The sequence below is a fragment of the Pleurodeles waltl genome, chromosome 9 (assembly GCF_031143425.1).
Source record: "Pleurodeles waltl isolate 20211129_DDA chromosome 9, aPleWal1.hap1.20221129, whole genome shotgun sequence".
Classification (NCBI taxonomy): domain Eukaryota; kingdom Metazoa; phylum Chordata; class Amphibia; order Caudata; family Salamandridae; genus Pleurodeles; species Pleurodeles waltl.
The window spans coordinates 170,206,580-170,223,773 of NC_090448.1; the positions used below are offsets into that span (position 1 = coordinate 170,206,580).

The following is a 17,194-nucleotide window of genomic DNA, read 5'->3' on the forward strand; positions in this document are numbered from 1 at the left end:
TTCCTCACATTTCGGTGACAGAAAGTTCTGGAATCTGAGAGGAGCCATAAATTTCCTTCCACCCAGCGTTCCCCCAAGTCTCCCGATAAAAATGGTACCTCACTTGTGCAGGTAGGCCTAGTGGCCGCGAAAGGGAATGGCCCAAAACACAACGTGGACACATCCCATTTTTTTTACAGAAAACAGAGGTGTTTTTTGCAAAGTGCCTACCTGTAGATTTTGGCCCCTAACTCAGCCGGCACCTAGGGAAACCTACCAAACCTCTGCATTTTTTAAAACTAGAGACCTAGGGGAATCCAAGATGGGGTGACTTGTGGGGCTCTGACCAGGTTCTGTTACCCAGAATCCTTTGCAAACCTCAAAATTTGGCTAAAAAAACACATTTTCCTCACATTTCGGTGACAGAAAGTTCTGGAATCTGAGAGGAGCCACAAATTTCCGTCCACCCAGCGTTCCCCCAAGTCTCCCGATAAAAATGGTACCTCACTTGTGTGGGTAGGCCTAGCGCCCACGAAAGGAAATGGCCCAAAACACAACGTGGACACATCCCTTTTTTTTTTACAGAAAACAGAGGTGTTTTTTTGCAAAGTGCCTACCTGTAGATTTTGGCCCCTAGCTAAGCCGGCACCTAGGGAAACCTACCAAACCTGTGCATTTTCGAAAACTAGAGACCTAGGGGAGTCCAAGATGGGGTGACTTGTGGGGCTCTGACCAGCTTCTGTTACCCAGAATCCTTTGCAAACCTCAAAATGTGGCTAAAAAAAAAAAATTCCTCACATTTCGGTGACAGAAAGTTCTGGAATCTGAGAGGAGCCACAAATTTCCTTCCACCCAGCGTTCCCCCAAGTCTCCCGATAAAAATGGTACCTCACTTGTACTTGTGGCACCAGGCCCACGAAAGGAAATGGCCCAAAACATAACGTGGACACATCCCATTTTGTTTTACAGAAAACAGAGGTGTTTTTTGCAAAGTGCCTACCTGTAGATTTTGGCCCCTAGCTCAGCCAGCACCTAGGGAAACCTACGAAACCTGTGCATTTTTGAAAACTAGAGACCTAGGGGAGTCCAAGATGGGGTAACTTGTGGGGCTCTGACCAGCTTCTGTTACCCAGAATCCTTTGCAAACCTCAAAATGTGGCTAAAAAAAAAAAATTCCTCACATTTCGGTGACAGAAAGTTCTGGAATCTGAGAGGAGCCACAAATTTCCTTCCACCCAGCGTTCCCCCAAGTCTCCCGATAAAAATGGTACCTCACTTGTACTTGTGGCACCAGGCCCACGAAAGGAAATGGCCCAAAACACAACGTGGACACATCCCATTTTGTTTTACAGAAAACAGAGGTGTTTTTTGCAAGGTGCCTACCTGTAGATTTTGGCCCCTAGCTCAGCCAGCACCTAGGGAAACCTACGAAACCTGTGCATTTTTGAAAACTAGAGACCTAGGGGAATCCAAAATGGGGTAACTTGTGGGGCTCTGACCAGGTTCTGTTACGCAGAATCCTTTGCAAACCTCAAAATTTGGCTAAAAAAACAAATTTTCCTCAGATTTCGGTGACAGAAAGTTCTGGAATCTGAGAGGAGCCACAAATTTCCTTCTACACAGCGTTCCCCCAAGTCTCCCGATAAAAATGGTACCTCACTTGTGTGGGTAGGCCTAGCGCCCACGAAAGGAATTGGCCCAAAACACAACGTGGACACATCACATTTTTTCACAGAAAACAGAGGTGTTTTTTGCAAAGTGACTACTTATGGATTTTGGCCTCTAGCTCAGCCGGCACCTGGGGAAACCTAGCAAACCAGCACATTTCTGAAAACTAGAGACCTAGGGGAATCTAAGATGGGGTGACTTGTGGGGCTCTGACCAGGTTCTGTTACCCAGAATCCTTTGCAAACCTCAAAATTTGGCCCAAAAAACACTTTTTCCTCTCATTTCGGTGACAGAAAGTTCTGGAATCTGAGAGGAGCCACAAATTTCCTTCCACCCAGCGTTCCCCCAAGTCTCCCGATAAAAATGGTACCTCACTTGTACTTGTGGCACCAGGCCCACGAAAGGAAATGGCCCAAAACACAACGTGGACACATCCCATTTTGTTTTACAGAAAACAGAGGTGTTTTTTGCAAAGTGCCTACCTGTAGATTTTGGCCCCTAGCTCAGCCAGCACCTAGGGAAACCTACGAAACCTGTGCATTTTTGAAAACTAGAGACCTAGGGGAATCCAAAATGGGGTAACTTGTGGGGCTCTGACCAGGTTCTGTTACGCAGAATCCTTTGCAAACCTCAAAATTTGGCTAAAAAAACAAATTTTCCTCAGATTTCGGTGACAGAAAGTTCTGGAATCTGAGAGGAGCCACAAATTTCCTTCTACCCAGCGTTCCCCCAAGTCTCCCGATAAAAATGGTACCTCACTTGTGTGGGTAGGCCTAGCGCCCACGAAAGGAAATGGCCCAAAACACAACGTGGACACATCCCATTTTTTTTTACAGAAAACAGAGGTGTTTTTTTGCAAAGTGCCTACCTGTAGATTTTGGCCCCTAGCTAAGCCGGCACCTAGGGAAACCTACCAAACCTGTGCATTTTCGAAAACTAGAGACCTAGGGGAGTCCAAGATGGGGTGACTTGTGGGGCTCTGACCAGCTTCTGTTACCCAGAATCCTTTGCAAACCTCAAAATGTGGCTAAAAAAAAAAAATTCCTCACATTTCGGTGACAGAAAGTTCTGGAATCTGAGAGGAGCCACAAATTTCCTTCCACCTAGCATTCCCCCAAGTCTCCCGATAAAAATGGTACCTCACTTGTGCGGGTAGGCCTAGCGCCCACGAAAGGAAATGGCCCAAAACACAACGTGGACACATCCCATTTTTTTCACAGAAAACAGAGGTGTTTTTTGCAAAGTGCCTACCTGTAGATTTTGGCCCCTAGCTCAGCCAGCACCTAGGGAAACCTACGAAACCTGTGCATTTTTTAAAACTAGAGACCTAGGGGAGTCCAAGATGGGGTAACTTGTGGGGCTCTGACCAGCTTCTGTTACCCAGAATCCTTTGCAAACCTCAAAATGTGGCTAAAAAAAAAAAATTCCTCACATTTCGGTGACAGAAAGTTCTGGAATCTGAGAGGAGCCACAAATTTCCTTCCACCCAGCGTTCCCCCAAGTCTCCCGATAAAAATGGTACCTCACTTGTACTTGTGGCACCAGGCCCACGAAAGGAAATGGCCCAAAACACAACGTGGACACATCCCATTTTGTTTTACAGAAAACAGAGGTGTTTTTTGCAAGGTGCCTACCTGTAGATTTTGGCCCCTAGCTCAGCCAGCACCTAGGGAAACCTACGAAACCTGTGCATTTTTGAAAACTAGAGACCTAGGGGAATCCAAAATGGGGTAACTTGTGGGGCTCTGACCAGGTTCTGTTACGCAGAATCCTTTGCAAACCTCAAAATTTGGCTAAAAAAACAAATTTTCCTCAGATTTCGGTGACAGAAAGTTCTGGAATCTGAGAGGAGCCACAAATTTCCTTCTACACAGCGTTCCCCCAAGTCTCCCGATAAAAATGGTACCTCACTTGTGTGGGTAGGCCTAGCGCCCACGAAAGGAATTGGCCCAAAACACAACGTGGACACATCACATTTTTTCACAGAAAACAGAGGTGTTTTTTGCAAAGTGACTACTTATGGATTTTGGCCTCTAGCTCAGCCGGCACCTGGGGAAACCTAGCAAACCAGCACATTTCTGAAAACTAGAGACCTAGGGGAATCTAAGATGGGGTGACTTGTGGGGCTCTGACCAGGTTCTGTTACCCAGAATCCTTTGCAAACCTCAAAATTTGGCCCAAAAAACACTTTTTCCTCTCATTTCGGTGACAGAAAGTTCTGGAATCTGAGAGGAGCCACAAATGTCCTTCCACCCAGCGTTCCCCCAAGTCTCCCGATAAAAATGGTACCTCACTTGTGTGGGTGGGCCTAGCGCCCACGAAAGGAAAGGGCCCAAAACACAACGTGGACACATCACATTTTTTCACAGAAAACAGAGGTGTTTTTTGCAAAGTGACTACTTATGGATTTTGGCCTCTAGCTCAGTCGGCCCCAGGGGGGGCAGATATGGCCTAAAATAATTTTTTCCCCCCACCTCCGGGGAGCGACACTTGCGTGACGGCGCAAAAAAAAAAAGATCCCCAGTGCCTAGGGGTTTCTGCCCCCCTTGGGGCAGATTCACCTAAAATCGGCCGATTTGCCCAGATTTGGCAGAAATGGTCTAAATACAATTTGCCCCTCCAGGGGAGCGACCCCTGCCTAAGGGGTCCCTCCCCATCTCTAAAAAAACAAACAAACAAAAAAAAACACAAAATTTTTTTTTGCCCTGGCGCCTAGAGGTTTCTGCTCCCCCAGGGGCAGATCGCCTAATAACAATAGGCCGATCTGCCCCCAGGGGGGCAGAAATGGCCTAAAATAAATTTGCCTCCTCACCCCCCCCGGGGAGCGACCCTTGCCTACAAGGTCGCTCCCCTTGCGTGATGGCGCAAAAAAAAATCCCTGGTGCCTAGTGGTTTCTGCCCCCCTTGGGGCAGATTGACCTAAAATCGGCCGATCTGCCCCCAAAGCTGGCAGAAATGGCCTAAATACAATTTGCCCTCCAGGGGAGCGACCCTTGCCTAAGGGGTCGCTCCCCATCTCTAAAAAAAAAAAAAAAAAAAAAAAATAATAATAATTGCCCTGGCGCCTAGAGGTTTCTGCCCCCCCTGGGGGCAGATCGGCCTAATAACAATAGGCCGATCTGCCCCCAGGGGGGGCAGAAATGACCTAAAATAATTTTGCCCCCCCACACCCCCCAGGGAGCGACCCTTGCCTACAAGGTCGCTCCCCTTGCGTGACGGCGCAACAAAAAAGATCCCTGGTGCCTAGTGGTTTCTGCCCCCCCTTTGGGGCAGATTGACCTAAAATCGTCCGATGTGCCCCCAAAGCGGGCAGAAATGGCCTAAATACAATTTGCCCCTCCAGGGGAGCGACCCTTGCCTAAGGGGATGCTCCCCATCTGTAAAACAACAACAACAACAAAAATCCCCGGTGCCTAGTGGTTTCTGCCCCACTTGGGGGCAGATCGGCCTAATTAAAATAGGCTGATCTGCCCCCATGGGGGGATGAAATGGCCTAAAATAAATTTGCCCCCCAGGGGAACGACCCTTGCCTAAGGGGTCGCTCCCCTTACGTGAAAAACGAACAAAACAAAAAAACTCCCTGGTGTCTAGTGGTTTCTGCCCCCCTTGGGGGCAGATTGGCCTCATAAAAATAGGCCAATCTTCCTCCAAGGGGAGCAGAAATGGCCTAAATATAATTTGCCCCCTAGGGGAGCGACCCTTGCCTAAGGGGTCGCCCCCCACCTCAAAAACCAAAAACTAAACAAAAAAAAACAAAACATTTTGTTTTTATCCCTGGTGCCTAGAGGTTTCTGCCCCCCCGGCGGCAGATCGGCCTAATAATAGGCCGATCTGCCACCAGGGGGGGCAGAAAAGGCCTTAAAAAAAAATGCCCCCCCTGGGAGCGACCCTTGCCCAAGGGGTCGCTCCCTTATGCCAGTTTCTATTTTGCAAAAAGATATCCCTGGTGTCTAGTGGACATTTTGACAGCCGGATTGCTTTCAATCCGGCTGCCAAAACGCAGAGAGAGACTTCAAAGGGAAGGAAATACATTTCCTTCCCTTTGAAGCCTCTGTGCCTCCTCCACGTGATCGGAAGAGAAATGCTTTGCATTTCTCTTCCGATCATCGCGCTGGAAGCTGAGCTTCCAGCGCGAAGGAGGAGGCATTATGACAATCAGCGCGCGCTCGCGTGCTGATGTCACAGGGGGGGTGGGTGGGGTCGGGGGTGGAAGGGGAAGGGCTTCCCCTTCCATCCCTGACTTGGGGGGGTGGAGGGGAACCCCAGAGAGGGAGCACTGTGCCGCAGGACGTAACCATTACGTCCTCGGCACAGAACCGGTTAATTTCCTAACACACAACAGCATTAAAATATGACAGCTTATTTATCAGTTAAATTAATGTAGAAATCTACCATTTTGGGACTCCATTTATTCTCAAAATACAAAATAAATATGGATAAATACCAAAAATATGACCAAAAAATAAATATGGATAAACACAGATGTAAATGTTAAAAAACTGGAGCCTTATTTACAATGTGTAGAAACATGCAGAAGTATCCTGACTTTCCTATAATTACCTAAGAGGGCAAAAGAATATATGTATTACCACAAGAATCTCCTTTCTGCTTGTCACTGTACAGCTAGAAAAACAGCAGAAAAAAGAAAAGCAATGTTTCCATTTTGTTCTTTAAACAGCTGCTTTAATTATGCTCTGTGACCTGACCTGCCTTTCCTCTTCGCTGCTGACTGTGTCAGCAGGTAATGTGAGTCAGAACTCAACTGTAATAAGGTACTACAGTTGAGTGGCTATGTCATTTCTTTATGAACAGCAACTGGGTGTGTCAGAAATCTCAGATTATAAAGAATTTAGGGACAGATTTTTGATATAGGGATTGCAGGATCTCATGTATTATAAGATGAGTTAACAACTCATTAACCAGGCCGCACAAGTGATGGATCTTAAAATTTCTCAACGCTTCCACTTTCCACGCCATTCAAGTCTGGCCGTCTTGTGTAAGCATGTTTCCCAAAAAGCCTTTTTGCATGAGGTGCTAATGTCCTGTGCTATGATAGCTCTCAGAATTTAATATGTTATATTGCTCTTTTAAACCTATTTTGACTTCAAACTTTTTCAGTGCAATATTATCATTGTTAAAGCTGGCCAAATAGTAAATCATGTCATTCTCATTCATTGGTAGGGGCACTGTTGTGTACAGCTTGTGAATGCCAAATATAATGTGAAAAATAAAACTGTTCTCCCATAGAGGATCAGCAGCATGTGTGGCATCCTTTATTAAGCAATAAAGTTACAAGCCAATAAAGGCCACCTCCCTTTTGCCATCGGTACAGCGATAAATGTACGCTGTGCTGCTAGTCACAAGGCAAATCTCTTTCCCAGCCATTCCAAATGCACTCGGACACAAGATAGACTATAGACAGCTGCTAACAGTTCTCCTCCCTCTCCTATTTCCTAAGTTTAAAAAGTAATGGTGGGTGTTACAGTGGACTTGTCTAAAAAACGGAAGGTCTATGAAACCTCCTGGCTCTAAACCAGAAATTATTGAAAGGGTGTGTAAACAGCATCCAATCAATTCAGAGTATGGGACACAGAGAGTTTTTAAACTTGAGTTGGACAAATTGCACTTCAAGAAATATGACAAAGATTTAGAAAAATTGAACCACTTAGAAATCTCAGACTATATGGTGCCCCCAGAGGTTTGGAGGGCAATGGCATGATTTCATTCATTAAATATTTTTTCCTAAACTAGTGGTTCCAGGTTTTCTAAGGTGAACATTCAAGCAGTGAATAGGTTTGGGCAGAAACCTTTAAACTCTGGCCGTCCACAGTTCCATATAAACAAAACATCCAAAACAAGTGGAATATTTGTTCTGTTTCTGGATTTCACATTTGATGGAAGTTATTACAGCAGGTACAGAAAGGGATAATTACCTTAGCCAGTCATTAAGATTTTCATTTCACAGGATGAGGCCAGAATCACTGCACTTCACAGAATAACAATTCTCCACTTGAGGCTGGCATAAACATAATTAAAACAATATATGGTTGTATCATTCTCGTCTCATCAGAGTTAATCACAAGGATAAAATCATTATGTATAGCAGTCATGAAATCATATATATATGCCCAAAAAGAAGATGGGATTATGAAAGAGTCTTTCTTAGTGACTTCCTGTTTGTCTACTCATCTAGTTATTATTAAATTCTCAACTGTATATTTTTTATGTATTTGACCTATTGAGTTATTGTAAAAATGCTCTTTTTGTTTTAAGGTATTGTATTTTTGTTTTATTGGGGTTTGCTATTTATCTTGAGTGGTTTATCTATTTCTTATTACTTTTGAAATCTTTATTTACACCTCAATCCACCAGTCTGGTGTCTGTTTCTCCTAATGACTTTCACCATCCCCTTTCAAAGTATTTCAGAGTTAGGGGCTTTTCTCAGTCTTTTAGCTGTTGTTCTTGACTATATTGTTATACTTCCATATTGCCCCTCCTTTTTATGTTTTGTTTTCTATACTCGTTTGTGTCCATTTTTCTTCAGATGTCCATATGGTTATCTGGTAAATGTTCTTGAGTCTTTTAAAGCTATATTGCCAAAACGTTCATTGCTGTCATGGAGCTTAGATTGGTTTTTCTTTTTTCTTTTTCTGCTGATCCTTAAAATTGTTATGTGGAATGTGATGGGAATTAACAGCCCTATCAAATGGCAAATAATTTGTTCTCACTTGCCTAGGTTAGGTACTAAGATTCTTCCACTTTAGAAACTCATATTTCAGATTTGCTGCTCCTTTGCACTACGCAAAAAAGAATGTGATGCAATTATTTCTTATTATTCAAGATATTTCCCAAAAAAATGTGTAGGTATTTTTTTAGCTATTTTAGTTGATGTTCTCCTTAACGACAATAAATATTTATTGCCCTAAAAAGTTGAATATACTTTATGGAACACAATTAGAGAATTAATAATTTCTAATTGTGATACTAATATGATTTTAGAAGGAATTTTAATCAGGTATTTAATCCTTTTTTAGATATAAAATCAGCATGTAAATTTGTCACTCATAGCTTTCAAACATACTATTTGCAAGCCAATCTTTTATAGTCATGGAGAACATGCAATCCAGATAAACTGTAATTTTGTTCTCCTGTTCACTTTTCAAAATTCGGAATTGATTATATTTTGAAAGTCCTACTCTTGCCAATATTTTACTTAACCATGAAACTGGTTTCATTACTACATCAAATAACATGTTTTCTGATTGCAACAGTTTTCCTCTTGCATTTTGATTAAACAGGTGGAGATTTAAACCTGACATACTAAATAATTCAGTTCATTGAAGGAATTTCAGTTGCTTTTGGATGAAATCATGCCTTTTAATTTGCCTGACAAAACATTTAACTCCAACAACTGAGGGCCTTTCTGTGCTTCCTCTAGAGTTTTTATTAATAATTATAACTTCAAAAATGCTTTTTGTTTAGGAAATCTTGGCGAATATTAAACCATATTAGAAATGTGGAGGTGAAAAGTTTACTTCATAATCCCAGATTTAGAATGAATGCCAAATTTCAAGCAATAAGGTGGGGATAGTGATAGTGAGAAGTTAAAAAGTTAAAAGAAAGATCAGTAATTTGTTGTATTATTGATGAGAATGGTAAACGGCAGTCTGCTCATTCAGAGTTAATTGATTCTTTTGTTAACGTTTATAAGGTATTATGTACGCAGGCCTCAATAATTAATTTGGAGGATGCACATAATTACTTTTTTTTCATTCCACAGCATTATTAACCAAATGTTGATGCATCTATTTTGGAAAAACAAGATATTCTTGGAGAACGGGATGGATGCTAATTTTGTTGAGACATTGTAACATTCTTGGGCCAGGTGGTTTACCAATTGATTTTACTCTGCCTTTACAAATTGGACTTCCTATAGGTTGCTCCAATTGTATTCAGATTTTCTGGCTCAAGGAAAGTCTAGTGCACCATTTACAGAAGCTACAACACATTTGATGACAAACAGGATATAGATCTAACTATTTGCATGAACTTTAGACCCAAAGCTCTTGCAAAACGTATTGCTCTGAGACTGGACTCAGTTGTCCCTAAATTGATTAGTAATTAGCAGATTGGTTTTGTGAAGGGTATCTCATCATTCAGTAATGTTCAAACATTTTTTTATATTTTTAGCAAATCCCCTTCATTTAAATGTCTCTTTGTCCCTTTCACACTGGGTGCAGAGAAAGCTTTTGACAGCATAAGGTGGGATTTTTTTGTTCAAATCAATCACTTGGCAAGGGTCTGCTTCTCATATTATTCAAATGATTTCTATTCGGCACTGTTAGAAATGGGGTCTTTGTTTGGCAGTCAGGTTACCCCCTGTCCAAGCAAGGACCCTCACTCTAGTCAGGGTAAAAGAGAATCACACTCAGCTAACCCCTGCTTACCCCCTTGGTAGCTTGGCACAAGCAGTAGGCTTAACTTCAGAGTGCTAAGTGTAAAGTATTTGTACCAACACACACAGTAACTTAATGAAAACACTACAAAATGACACAAATCCACAATACACAAGTCAAGTTATCACAAAAAATGCAACAAGGTTCTTCATGTAATATTGAACACACACTAATGCTGTTAGTGTGAAAATGTACCTTGGGTGCATCAAAAATAACCCCGCATGGGCGAGTGTGCGTCAAAAAGGGCTTGCGGTGTGTCGATTTCACTCATGAGTGAGACCTGTAGCGTTCCTCCTTTAGTCGGGTCGGTGTGCGTTGTTTCTTCTCTCCGCAGGAGAGCGATGCGTCGATCCGGTCAGCACTCTCTTACCCACACATGGAGGACATGAAGCTAAATGCTGCCTGTTTTGCATGAGGATTTCAGCAGCTCACAAAACCTTTGCATGGACTCATCCTCGGTCTTCTACAGCTGGTGATGGCAGCTAAACTCCTGCTCACCATATGGCTCCGAAATTGTGGGAGAGAAAATGACAAAACCTTTCAGCTTATTAACCAAGACCTACTGTTCGGTTTGTAACTTGCCTACTCATATCACGCAGGCGCAGCTGCGCCTTGAATTTGGCATTATGAAGCATTGCAGGGCTGTTAAAAATGCCTTCTTGAAAACGTGCCACTCCTTCTGCCAGGCCAAAAACAACACTGGTTCTGACTGTAAATCAAAGGAAGGACTAAACATCTATCTAAAGAATGTAATACACTTCCACCATCCAGGAAACATACGGGTCCTGCAAATTTCGTCCAAAGAATTCAAGAGACATCTCAACCATAACACTAGGCCACTTTCCTTACAGGAAGACAAAGCCACCCTGGCTAAGAAAAAGCCCGCTTGGCAAGTCATTAATTACTACAAAGTCTTAAAACTTATATTGACCAATAATACCTATTCCATCTGAAGTTAGCACTCATGCTCCTGCGTTTCAGTGACCAACCCTCCCTGGACTAGATCTCTGACTGCACCAGGACAGCTCAAGGGGACTAATGCAGGCTCTGTGGATCGAGAAAGAAGACGATGGTTCACATCTTATCTGCCTACCCAGCATTACTTGCCATAAGAAGAAAATTAAGGGGCTCTTTCATTCAAGCTGGAGTAAGAACTTGTAGACAACACTCACACAGGGCCTCAACCCTGAAAATACACGCTTGAATATATGGGTTGCCAAATTTGCACAGTTATTTTTGGCAAGAACAAATGCCCAGCCAGTGAGTGCAAAACAAACAAGCATTTGCAATGCAATGGATCTCACGTTTGATCGAGTTGGAGCTATTGGCGTTGTGAACTCCTAACCAGACTTTTCTTGCCACCTAAATTGAAAATGAAAAGTAAAACAGTTTCACATAAGCGAGCCGATGGCCGCCATGAGCGCGAAGCAGACACACAAAAGGGAACAGAAGTTTGCTCTCAGTGAAACGTATTGCAAAAGTGCAATTATCCATGTAACCGGCAAAAGTGCAATTAATTATGTAACAGAGAAGATTTCATACAAAGCGCTTGAATACTACACAGCGAGATCGCGCTGCCCACGAAATAAAGAGAAAAAGTAGTTCAGAAACCTATAGGGAAAACATGGAGCCTTGTATGTTTTCAGTAGATTACCAGTGCGCTCGAGGAGGGCTCAACACCGGAAAAGGCATGACGCATACATGCCTTTCACTAATGAAATTAAACGAATTTTAAAAGGCAAGCCCATGAACCAACCAAACCGATGGGTGTGACATGGGTGTGGTTACAAGCCCATAGAGAGATTACAACAGGGACAGAGGGCTTTTCACGCTCGACCCTAAAAACTACAGGTGAAATCGATACATGAAATGAAGCAGCTAGCCCATTGGAGCTGCCGCACCTTTTAACACATGTAATACCAAGACATTGTTATCTTCTGACGTATTTATTGTTTTATCATGTCATTTTTTATTGCAATGGTTTTAAAAAGTATTTTGGTGTAATGGTTTTAATTAACTATACACTTTTTAAATAAAATCTGAAACTTGAAATCTACTACATACTGTTTAACGTTGATGCATGTAAGGACAAAAGTGACCCCGCTAACTCCACTGACTACCAATATCTACCACACTGTTTTATTGTCCCGAGATGGTCCTTTGCACTTTTTACTCAGCTTGAGAAGTCCCTAACAGAAGAGACCCCTCAAGCAGCAAATCCAGTGCTTTGCTATGGAACATGTATACCCAATACTGGTCATAAGCAGATTCCTCCCTTTGAGCCCTTTACTTAGCTACTTGGTGACCACATAAATATATTTGGTATGCGGTAGCCTATTGTAAGACCCGTAATCTTGCAACGTTCCATCTAAATTACATACAGTAACATCATAGTAACAGGGACTTCTGGTATGCTTATATTTTAATGAACATTAATGATCGTGAGCCTGAATTACAGTTTCATAAATGATCATGAGAGTGGGAAAAGGACTGCGTTTCTTCTCCAATGTGCAAGAGGTATGTTACATGTTGCTGATTACAAACATCTTTTAGAGCAAGTGATGAGTCCAAGGTGGAGCATGAATGTTACCCACAGATACAAGGAAAGCTCATTCTCACTTTTCATCCCCAGTGACTTTCTGAGTGGGCTACCCAAGAAGCCCTGCCGTGGCTTCCTGTTTGTGTGGTATCACACAGTTTTTCAGTGGTACAGTGTGTGTGTTAGGACCAACCCAGGCCATGAGCAAGATTACCTAGTCTAATCTAAGTGACTACAGTTTTAAAGTTAAACAGTGCACTATCTGTGAATGGCATTTGGCGGCTGGCACACCAATTTGAAATGAACACTGAGCTGCTCAGCAGGTCTCACCTCAACTAAACCTGCATGGATCATGCCTTGGTGCCCTGGTGAATTTAGAGCTGCCCTGTGCAACCTCTGTTGGTTTGACCATGCCTACTGAGAAACACCCACCTAACCCAGGGACTCGAGAAATGCTGACCCCGTGTACCAAGGAGCCTCATCTATCTTTCACCGTAAATCAGAAGAGGGTTGTCCACGGTAAAATGCTCAAGGACATGTGAACATAATGGGAAACTCTGCTCTAAAATCACACAGTTAATATGTCAACATGCCAGATCTCTTCTTCATTGTCAGCTGAATTCACAAACAAAGCAATTTTAGTGCGAAGCATTGCTGTTCATGAAGTTCTTAAAACTCTAATTACCAAGCGGTTCCATTTTAGACTTTGAAGTTCATGGGGTAGCATTTTCTGAAATAATAAACCTTTATTTTTACTAAGTATAAATAGTTAAAATAATCATATAGTCCACAATACAGAAAACGCTAGATAAGGGTCTGTTATGAATCACCATCCAGCAATAATTGTCTATGTGCCTTCTGACGAATTGCTCTATGCTGCAGTAGAAGGGAAAAGTTGCCAAAGCTTTGTGTCTGGTCTGTAAGGGAAACACAGGTTTGCAACTTTCAGAATTCCTCATTGTTGTCCTATGCACGCCGTCAGACCAGGGGACCATCACCCTCTGGCACCACCCTTTAGAGACACAGTCTCACATTCTGTGTCTGGCACATGCCAGCCCTGTGGTAGAGAGCACTGTGAGTAGATTACTCTACTGGCTTTTGGTTCTCACACCAGGGAGATGATGGCACAAACACAGTTGAAAAGTCAGTGGTCCATGAACTCCTGCAGCTCAGGGGAAGCTCGGTGAGAGGAACTGGTGGAGGAAGTGAGGTTGGATGGAAGGAGGTTGGGCAAGTATTCGGATACAAGTTAGAGGAGTGTATAATGGGAGAGTGCCAACCTCAAAAAGTTCAGCTGATCTAGGTGGATACAAATCCATTTTTATTTTGTACCAGTGCTATGATGTAATAGATGCTATACTATAGTTTTGAGTATGTTCTCTTACTGCTGTTACAACATGATGACATTGTGTCTCTGACACCTATGAAAAGCGCTCCGATGCCTGGGAGGTCTAATTTGTGCTATATAAAACCACAAAATAAATTACAAGTGTGGTACCACTATGGAAGTAATGTGCCCATTTAGCGTCACCAATATGCCGGAGGAAAGGTATTTCTGCAGTTATTACTGGTTTAAAAAACAAAACCTGTGGCAATTCTGTACATCTAGACTGCAGTCCTTTAATTACCACTCCAAACACATTATTGCAGATTTAACAAGGCACTAGAGAGGAGGGCCTTCTGAGGCTTCACAGAGCAAGAATATGCCACACGTTATACACGTGTTTGTGCACATTAAAATAATTGCATAGATTTTTCAAATGGAAGAAGTAAATTATTAAGGCTGGAAACTTGCGCTTTTCAGAGGTCCTTCTTCAAGGGCTGTGTCTTGCCCATACATTGAACCCATAGCTTCCTAACCAGAAACAGCAGGTCAATTTCCATGTTTTTGTTTGAACTAGTGACAACTATATTGGAACACGTAAAAATTCAAACATAATTTATTTTTTTCCAGGAATGAAAAGGAAATATGAAGAGAGAATGTGCTTATTTAGATGTTAACGTGGTCTCAGAAGTGCTGGTTATCTGTCTCACACCAAAACGTCTGGGGACAAGGCCCTTTTTGGAAACAAATGTTTTTTTCAGAATTTTTTTATTATTATTTTTAGAAAAAAAAAAACTATGACAAACAATTGCACAAGACACTTCTAATACGATGCATGAAAAAAGAAGACTGTAAACAAAAGTCATCAGTGAGTATCACAGCGATAGTCATAATCCATAAGACACGATGTACAAAAACTTCACTGGGTTAAACTAAAAGAAAACATACCTCTAACATAGATGAGGTGCGATTTATTATGGAATCGAGGTGACTAGAGTGAGAGATCAGAAGCATGAAAAGGACTTAAGCTGACCCACCCTTACCGGATTCATCGGTTAAACTACAATCAGACCCTAGCGCGAGCTTAGACACCATCCTGCAACGTCTCAGGGCACTACATGACCTAGCCCAAGATACTAAAACTAGCACAGAGTCGCCATGCACCAAGAAGCAAAACGTTTAAAGTGACCTCTCTGGTTTTAGCTTTACTTTTTGTCTGATACTTTGAAAGTTATCGATGCACCATTTGAATTCCTTTAGCATGTTTTAACATGGTTTACTTCTATTTACTTTTTAAAAAAATTAAAAAATAAAGTACAAAAAAATCTACATCAAACTGATAATATTCGTAGAAAAATATAGAATCATTTAAGGAGTGCGTTTAGTCTGATATTAGCGTTTAACGTAGTAATTTTAATTAAGAGGAAACTAACACTTACCGAACAATTCCCTTCTTTTTCGGCTGAGCAATTTTCCTTTTGTCGTTTTTCAGACTGAATTCTGCCGCTTTTCTGCAGGGCATCTGTGGAGATCTGGAACAACACACCTCGCTTTGCACGTCCCTTAGGACTAAAGCATTATAATCACATTGATTTGCAGACAGCTAGTACACATTTCTGTTATTTTTTTTTCCAGAGGCTGAGCTGAGGTTTAGCTCCTTTCTGAAATTCCATCACCACTTAACTTGCATCTGTTAAGTTCATCATCAGGGCTTCCTTTTCGTTAAACATGTTATAGGCTGGAGACGAGAAATTTGTCGTAGCCCTGAAAAATGCCGTTTACTTCTCCCTACCTCAGTAAAAAAGTTGCCAATACTGTGTTTGGGAGTGCGTCGTACTGCTAGTTATGTGTGCTGCAATAATCAGAAGTTTACACTTAAGTAAGAAAATTCTTGCCACCTTTTATTGTAAAAATGTAATTACGCACGTAGATGCATGTGTGCCCTTACCACGTCTCAGTGTAGTACAGAGCTGCAATAATTCTAAACACAATACTGTGCGAACCACATTTCTATATTCAAATGTGCGTACGAGCAGTGAAAATAACATTTCGCTCAGCAGTTTGGGGCGTAGCACTGCGCTACCCTTCGGTGATTGTGACACTGTGCTGTTTAGCCCCCTGCATAATACGGCTCAAGTGTCTATGATGTTCCTCTGCAGAAGGTAAGTTGGATTTCCCTGGCAAGGCAAGGGTACAGTGTTTGAATGAAAGCCCATCAAACAGTAGAATGGGGAACAACCCAAAGTGTTATGCTCGGAAGTATTGTATACGAACTCAGACATCCAGAAATATTTTGACCAGTCATCATCATGTTGTAGCGATATGCCTTATAGATATTGGCGTAGTGTTTAATTTAGACACTCTGTCATACCATTGGTCTCCGGATGATGACTAGTAGATAAACGAGGATCAATGTTTAATAACTTACATAACTCTCGCCAAAACTGTGAGGTGAATTGAGAGTCTCGGTCGGTAATAATGACCCTGGGGATTCCATGTAGTCTAATTATGTGTTGGGTGAATTCCAGTGCTAAATTGAGAGCAAGTGGGCTTGGGTAGGGCTTTACAATTCCCCACTCACCCTAGACCTGTATTCAGAGACAGGCAGAAGACAGCAGAAGATTAAAGTAAGAAAAGCCAACTTTCTAGAAGTGGCATTTCCAAAATTACAATTTAAAATCCAAGGACACCAATCTCAAAAAATGCGTCTCTTCCAGATTGTGATTTACACTTACAAAATGTAATAAGTTAATCCCTATCTTAATTTATTGGCGAGATAGGCCTTGCAGTAGTGAAAAACGAATTTAAGAGTATTTTTCTACTACAACATGTAAAATGTAAACGTACGTCCATCTTTTTAAATACACTGCACCCTGCCCTTGGGGATGTCTAGGGCCTACCTTAGAGGTGACCTATATGTATTAAAAAAGGATGGTTTACGCCTAGCAAAAGGTTGACTTTGCCAGGTCGACATGGAAGTTTAAATCTGTACACAACGGACTACTTAAGTGGGTGGCACAATCAGTGTTGCAGGCCCACTAGTAGCATTTAATTTACAGGCCGAGCACATGTAATGCACTTTACCAGGGACATATAAGAAAATTAAATATGACAATTAGGTATATACCAATCTTACCATGTTTTAAGGAGTGAGCACATGCACTTTAGCTCTGTTTAGCAGTGATAGAGTGCACAGAGTCCTGAAGCCAACAAAAACAAGTTTAGCAA

General features: G+C 42.1%; 1 protein-coding gene across 1 annotated transcript in view; it reads right to left on the minus strand.

The window, feature by feature from the left end:
* C9H3orf49 (chromosome 9 C3orf49 homolog) overlaps positions 1–15,559 on the minus strand; it is a 49,028-nt gene extending 33,469 nt beyond the window's left edge. Inside the window, exon 1 of the mRNA XM_069205954.1 lies at positions 15,406–15,559. Within this exon, the coding sequence (XP_069062055.1) occupies positions 15,406–15,488 (83 nt within the window). The 5' untranslated portion in view covers positions 15,489–15,559. The remainder of the gene's footprint in view (positions 1–15,405) is intronic.
* Between the last annotated feature and the right edge of the window lie 1,635 nt (positions 15,560–17,194).